The sequence below is a fragment of the Capricornis sumatraensis genome, chromosome 20 (genome assembly GCF_032405125.1).
Source record: "Capricornis sumatraensis isolate serow.1 chromosome 20, serow.2, whole genome shotgun sequence".
Taxonomy (NCBI): Eukaryota; Metazoa; Chordata; class Mammalia; order Artiodactyla; family Bovidae; genus Capricornis; species Capricornis sumatraensis.
Window position 1 is genome coordinate 20749476 of NC_091088.1, and position 6833 is coordinate 20756308.

A 6833-nucleotide genomic window follows, 5' to 3' on the forward strand; every position below is an offset into this window, starting at 1 on the left:
TGGCCACAAGGTTACTTTTATCAACCTCTATTCCTACCTGACATGCTCAATTGCAAGTGCTGTCTGGTCAAATAATCCAGAATCATCAAACACCACCCACAGCTCCTGCAGGGGCAACCGGTATTCCTTCAGATCAAGGAGTTCTTTCATACACTCCAAAGTAAAAGCGCTCACTTGCGATTCACAGAGGTACGGATCGGCAAGCCTCACCACTGCCTTCAAAGCTGTGAAGTCTACGTCTGTGACCTGAAATTTAAAATGTGACTTAACATACGCAAATCAAAATTAAGATACATCTAAAACACTATTTACAGCCTGATTTCTTTTTTAAAGCATGAAATGGGAGTGGAGAGCCTTCTTCCATACATAAGGACAAACAGAACAGGCCTGGCTTGTACCCACATGGAGCTGACATTGTAATCAAAGTGACAAATAAGGTGGCAACAAGTATGTGACAAAGAATAAGTAGCAGGGGTGGTGGTCTGGTTTTACTGGGAGGGTTGGGGAAGTCTCTTTTGAGCTGGGATGAAAAGGAAGCAGCTGTTTCAAGAGGAGGAAAGATGAAAAGGCCCTGAGGAAGAGATGAGGTTGGCAGCTGAAGAGCAGAGAAGCAGTTTTTCTTGCTGGAACAAAAGGAAGGAAATGAGGTAGGGGCAGCAGGAGGGGACAAGAGAGGCAAGATCAGGACAGGAAGGGCACTGAAGGAGCTTGGCTTTTACATGTTATCTAACAATGAGAGGCCAGAAAGCCAAAACCAGACCTCTAGTATATGCGATGCATTAGAGGAATGCAGGGGAATGGCACATTTCTCTTCTAAAATAATGATTTTGGCTGCTTTTAGAGAACTGAGGTATGTTGAGGGGAGGGCTTACTATCATAATCAACTTAATGGCCTGAACTGCAACCAAAGGTATTAGCATAACCCAAAATTTAAACATCCATGAGCAGCAGCTGCTTGCAAACCACTGCCTCATATACAGTCACTGTAGGATGTGATGTCATTTTCTAAAGGGGCTGCAGATACAAGCTGTACACACACTCCTTGGTTTACCATTTTAATTTAATGGGGTTTTTTTGTGGTTCAGTTAACAAACACTGAGAAAAATTCACAGCTGTAAGTAGAGTGCAAATTTAATGTAAAAGGGCCAGCCAGTTGAAAAATAAGACTGTTTTTACTTTCTGCAGTGGAACATAATATCAATAGATTAACTACATACCTACAAATCTGTTAGGCAAAAAAATAGGCTAGTTTTAAAATGCCTACTTGGTTTGAGCTACTTTAATGGGCTATAATTAAGAAGATAAAAAATTAATTCAAACCCCACTGACTTTATAATTAGGCATCTTATTTCTTAAATGGTCTCAAATACCTCCCCCACTTCATAGGTTTCTAGTCTATTTCCCTTTTTCAAAGGACAGTGAAACTTAAACCACCCCAATTCCCTCTTCAGTTGCCTTTAAAATTTGCAGAACACTTCTTACACCACAGCAATTAGGTGTGAAAAAACATGCCATTTTCAATCAGCTCATAAATCTTAATTAAAAATAAGCACTTTGGTTACAACAGTCTGAGGGAAAGTGTTTTTAGGTAGAGATAAATGTCTTAACAACAGAATTCAATTTACCTCAACTAGCACCTCAAACACATTAGTGTGCCAGACTGCCCGCCATCCAGATGGTTCAAGGACCTTCTCTAAGAACTCAGCTGTGAATTCTTTTACCTCAGAGGCCTTGCAGTCAGCTACAAACAAATTAAACACAATAAGAATTGAGACAGCGTAAAGCAGAGAGAGGTTAATAAATCCTTATAAGTCTACTTTCTCAGAACCAGCAATAGCAGTCTGAGGAACTGAGACAATCGACCTGTAAATTAAAAGATAAAAGAAGCAAAAAAAAAAGGACCTACTCACCTAAAATGTAATCTTGATAAGCTCTGAATCGCTCATAGAACAAAAGTTGACTTGTCTGGAACATTTCTGGGAAATGAGTTTTTCCTTCTGGCACAAAGCTTTGTAAGCTACTACCTGGTTTAGCATGATCACTACAATCACTGCACGAATCTTCATTTTCAAACAAACCTAAGAGAGCAACAAAAACAATCAGGTGCAACTATCCCAGACACCTCGAATGCCTACCAACCGCTTCTATTTTCATATATTTGCTTAGAAATTTCAAATAAAATATAAACAAGGATTTGGATATAATGCTTTTACTTACCTCTATCACTATCAAAAAAAATTTTTTTTCTAAATTTAAAAATATCTCAAAACTCAAGTTTTACTTTGAAACAGTTAAGAACTTAAAATCTTCCATGGGTTAGGTTTTTGTTGCTGTTCTGTGAGGCAAAGAAAGAGGGTTGTTTTTCAATTCAGTGGAAATCACCCAAGTTCTCCTTCAGAAGATATAGCTATGATTATTATTAGAGCTATAGAGGAAGAAAAACAATGACAAACCTAGGCAATGTATTAAAAAGCAGATATATTACTTGCCTACAAAGGTCCATATAGTTAAGTGGTTTTTTCAGTAGTTATGTATGGATGTGAGAGCTAGACAAGAAAAAAGGCTGAGCGCAGAACTGATATCTTTGAACTGTGGCACTTGAGAAGACTCTCGAGAGTCCCTTGGACAGCAAGGAGACCAAACTAGCCGATTATAAAGGAAATCAACCCTGAATATTCATTGAAGGACTGACACTGAAGGTGAAGCTCCAAGACTTTGGCCATGTGATGGGAAGAGCCGACTCACTGGAAAACACCCTGATGCTGGGGAAGATTGAAGGCAGGAGAAGGGGATGATGGAGGATGAGATGGTTGGATGGCATCAATGGACATGAGTTTGAGCAAGCTCCGGGAGACGGTGAAGGACAGGAAAGCCTGGTGTACTGCAGTCCATGAGGTCGCAAAGAGTCAGACACAACTGAGGGACTGAATAACAACAGCAAAGCAACTCATAATGGTCAAATATCTTACAATCATTAAAAAAAAAAAACAATTCCATAAAGCTGTATAAAATGTAGAGGTGGCTTCCAACGTATCATCTCAAGACAAATTGAAACTTCCCTTTAATTTCTACAATATTACCTGTCAATACCACTCAATAAACACGGATATGCACTCAATAATGCATAACATCTATCTCTTTTATACTTTAATAAAACTTTATTACACAAAAGCTCTGAGCGATCAAGCCTCGTCACTGGCCCCAGATTGAATTCTTCTCCTCCAGAGGCCAAGAATCTGGGTGTCTTTTGTGGTTCAGCAGCAACCTTTCATCTTGGGGGCCCGTCGGGGATTCTTTAGGACATGGCAAGGATGCTTGCTCTAGTTCTTTGTTCTCCTAGCGACCATGTTTTCTGCTATAATTTACTAACTCTACAGTGTGGTTGTGTGAATGAATGACATGCCCCACACAAATCAAGTGAGGAGCCCTGTTCTGCAGTTCCACAGTGACCTCATAGGGCTTATGGCAGGGGGTTTATATCGACCTGCCAATAGACTCCCCTGGTAGTTCAGATGGTAAAGCATCTGCCTACAGTGCAAGAGACCAGGTTCAATCCCTGGGTCAGGAAGATCTCCTGGAGAAGGAAATCGCAACCCACTCCAGTGAGTCATCCATGGAAAGTTCCATGGTTGGAGGAGCCTGGTAGGCTACAGTCCATGGGGTCCGTCGCAAAGAGTCGAACATTACTGAGTGACTTCACTTTCACTTACTTCACCAAAGCTACTAGGTTTCTCCTCTTTAATTTCAGTGCCTGTGTCTAACGAAAGGATTAGAAAATGCTAATCGAATTAGGTTTGGGCTGTATGTAATTATGTTTCACAAGGCGTGATTGAGCTAGTGGCATACCTAATTCTGTGTAATATGATGTTTTTAACAGCGGTCATTTAAAAATGACCACTATAATAAATAAACATGCTGAGGATAGCATTTAGATCAGCTAAGTCCTTTCCAGTGGTTTCAGGAAGGTTATCTGAGACTTTTAGCAGGAGTCTCTTTCTCTTCCCCCATCCCTTATATTTCTCCCTCCTTCCACTTCTTTGCCCCAGTTTAGGGCACCAGAATTATGCGACCACACAGACTGTAACAGGGAAGAACAAATCTGACTCCATATTGGATCTGTTTCTTGTACTTTAATCTTTGTATTCTATTACTTTGATACAAGAATGTTGCCTATAGCCTGAAATAGACAGGATAGCCCATTCTCAAGGCTCTGACCTTTAAAGGTATAACAACTTTTCCCCATTCATATACAGATAAAACATTGCAGAACAAAGAATAACATTTGCTTTGTTGAAGGTTTAAAGAAACATCATGACTTGACCTACCCAACGGCTGCAAGAATAAGGGCTTCTGAAACAAAGAAGTGTGCAACAACCAGCCACACCCTCTCCCCTTTCAGTATAAAGGAAAGCTGAATTCTAACTTTGGCAAGATGGTTCTTTGGGACACTAGTCCACAATCCTCTCGGTCTGCTGGCTTTCCAAATAAAGTCACTATTCCTTGTGCCAACAACTCCTCTCTCAATTTATTGGCCTGTGGTGCAGAGAGCAGGAAGTGAGTTTGGACTTGGCAACAAGATAACCAAGGTGTACACTAGGGTTTCCGGCTCATAGACACCAATATACCTGAGCTTCAGAGGACATCAATACCTTATCAAATGTGTGAAAATCTCTCTGAACCTCGGGAAGATGAAAATAGTATGCCAACTTCAATTAAGAGAATAAACTATTTCACACCATCCATCACATAATATAGATATGTTTTTTAAAGAAATAATACTCCATCTCACACCCATTAGGTGACTATTATCCAAAAAACAATGAGAAGCTACCAAGAAAACAAGTGTTGTTAAAGATGTGGAGAAACAGGAACCCCTGTGGGCTGTTGGTAGGCATCTAAAATGGTATAGCCACTATGGAAAACTTACAGTGATTCTTCAAAAATTTAAAAATAGAATTACCATATGACCCAACAATTTAAAGCAGGGTCTCCAAGAGATATTTGTACATGCATGTTCACAGCTAAAACTATTTAGCTTTAAAAAAGGAAGAGATTTACGATTATGCTGGATGAACATTAGGCGGAGTGAAATAAGCCAGTCAGTCACAGAAAGACAAATACTGTGTAATTCCACTGATATGAGGTACTTAAAGTAGTCAAAACCATAAAGGCAGAAAGTATAATGGTAGTTGCCAAGGGCTGGGAGAGGGGCGAATGTGGAGTTATTATTCAACAGGTACAGAGTTTCAGTTTACAAAATGAGAAGAATCATAGTAACAGATGGTACAGAGTTTCAGTGTACAAGATGAAGAGTCATAGTAACAGCTAGTGGTGATGGCTACACAACAATGTGAATGTGTTTAATACCACTTAATGTACACTTAAAACTGGTTAGGTACTCAGTGGCTAACCAACTCCGCCACCCCATGGTCTGTAGCCTGCCAGGCTCCTCTGTCTATATGATTTTTCAGGCAAGAATCCAAGAGTGGGTTGCCATTTCTTATTCCAGATTATCTTCCCAACCCAGGGACTGAATCCATGTCAAATATGGTTAAGATGGTAAATTTTACGTTATGTGTGTTCAGAGCCGATGTGAAATACTTTTCACACATTACTTCACTTAATCTTCACCACTCAGCAACACTACTACCTCATCTGTTTTGCAGATGAGAAAACTGAAGTCACCTGACTGTTGCCAGATCACAAAGAGGGGTGAGTAGTGGAATTAAGTTCCACTTAACGTTTTCTCACTTCTCCAGGACTCTTGCCACTGCACAATACAACTGAAAATGTTAAAGTAAAAGCCTGAACCACCTTAAAATATCAGGGGGGAAAAACGGAGTCTCCAAGAAGAGACAGAAAGGACTGAGAATTAGACCTGGGTTCTATTTTTTTACACTGTGTCACAAATTGGCTCCCCTTCCTTTGGGCACGTCACCTGCTCTCAATGCTCAGTACTGCTCTCTAGGCCAAGCGCCCAATTTCCTTCGGGAAAGGGGACAGTGGTACGTGATCTCCTTTGAGATGCAAATAAAAAATATGCGTCCACTCTAAACACACAAACTCGCGCACAAGGGCGGGGGAGGGCGGGGTGGAGGGACACCCAGACAGCAACAGTAGGGATCCCCGCCCCGCCCCAGTCCCTCCAGTCTCGAGGAAGCTGAGGCCAGATTGGGCGAGGAGGAGAGGTGTCCTGGGTACCTCCCGATTCGACGTCCAGAGAGTGGGTCGGGGCCTGGCCCAGTTACAGCCGCCACCCAGGCCAGCCAGGTCCGGAAGGCCTGCGCCCCAACGCCCCCCGCGCTGCCGACACGGTCTGTCGCAGACGGCGGCTCCTCCCGCACGGCGGGTGCTCACCTTTCTCCAGGCGCTCCAGCTCCTCCTCGGCCGCCCACCCAGGAAGCTCGGGCTCCGGCGCCATCGCTTCCGACCCCAGCCCACCACCCGCCAGTAATCCGTCAGCCATTTCAAATTTCCGCGGGCGGCCTCCCTGCCCAGTAATGTGATGACGCAGCCGCTTCTAATTGGATAGTGGGCCAAGGCCCTGGGACCAATTAAAAGAAGGCTGGGGTGGCCTGGGTGTCTGCACGAGCCCCGCCCCCTTCAGTCTCCACCCACCCTGGAGGGGAGTGTCTGGGCGCTAGCTACTGGCCTGGTGGACTGCTGTTCTCGTCCAAGAGCTTGCTCTTTTTGTTTCCTGGGGTGAACTTGTATGAAGTTAAATTAGGACATAATTTGGGATAATTTCCAAAAAAATAACAAGCCATACCTGGAGTGGGGTAGAGTGGAAAAGGCACTGGCTTGAGAGTCAAAAAACAGTATTTAGACTTGTT

At 42.6% G+C, this 6833-nt stretch overlaps 1 protein-coding gene across 3 annotated transcripts in view; it reads right to left on the reverse strand.

The window, feature by feature from the left end:
• SHCBP1 (SHC binding and spindle associated 1) overlaps nt 1-6466 on the reverse strand; it is a 30677-nt gene extending 24211 nt beyond the window's left edge. For 2 of the 3 annotated variants that reach the window (XM_068992797.1, XM_068992795.1), the window contains exons 1-4: nt 6358-6466; nt 1911-2078; nt 1626-1741; nt 38-246 (exon numbers count right to left, since the gene is read on the reverse strand). In XM_068992797.1, coding sequence (XP_068848898.1) covers nt 38-246; nt 1626-1741; nt 1911-2078; nt 6358-6466 — 602 coding nt within the window. The remainder of the gene's footprint in view (nt 1-37; nt 247-1625; nt 1742-1910; nt 2079-6357) is intronic. The other variant, XM_068992796.1, reaches the window with a different exon arrangement.
• Between the last annotated feature and the right edge of the window lie 367 nt (nt 6467-6833).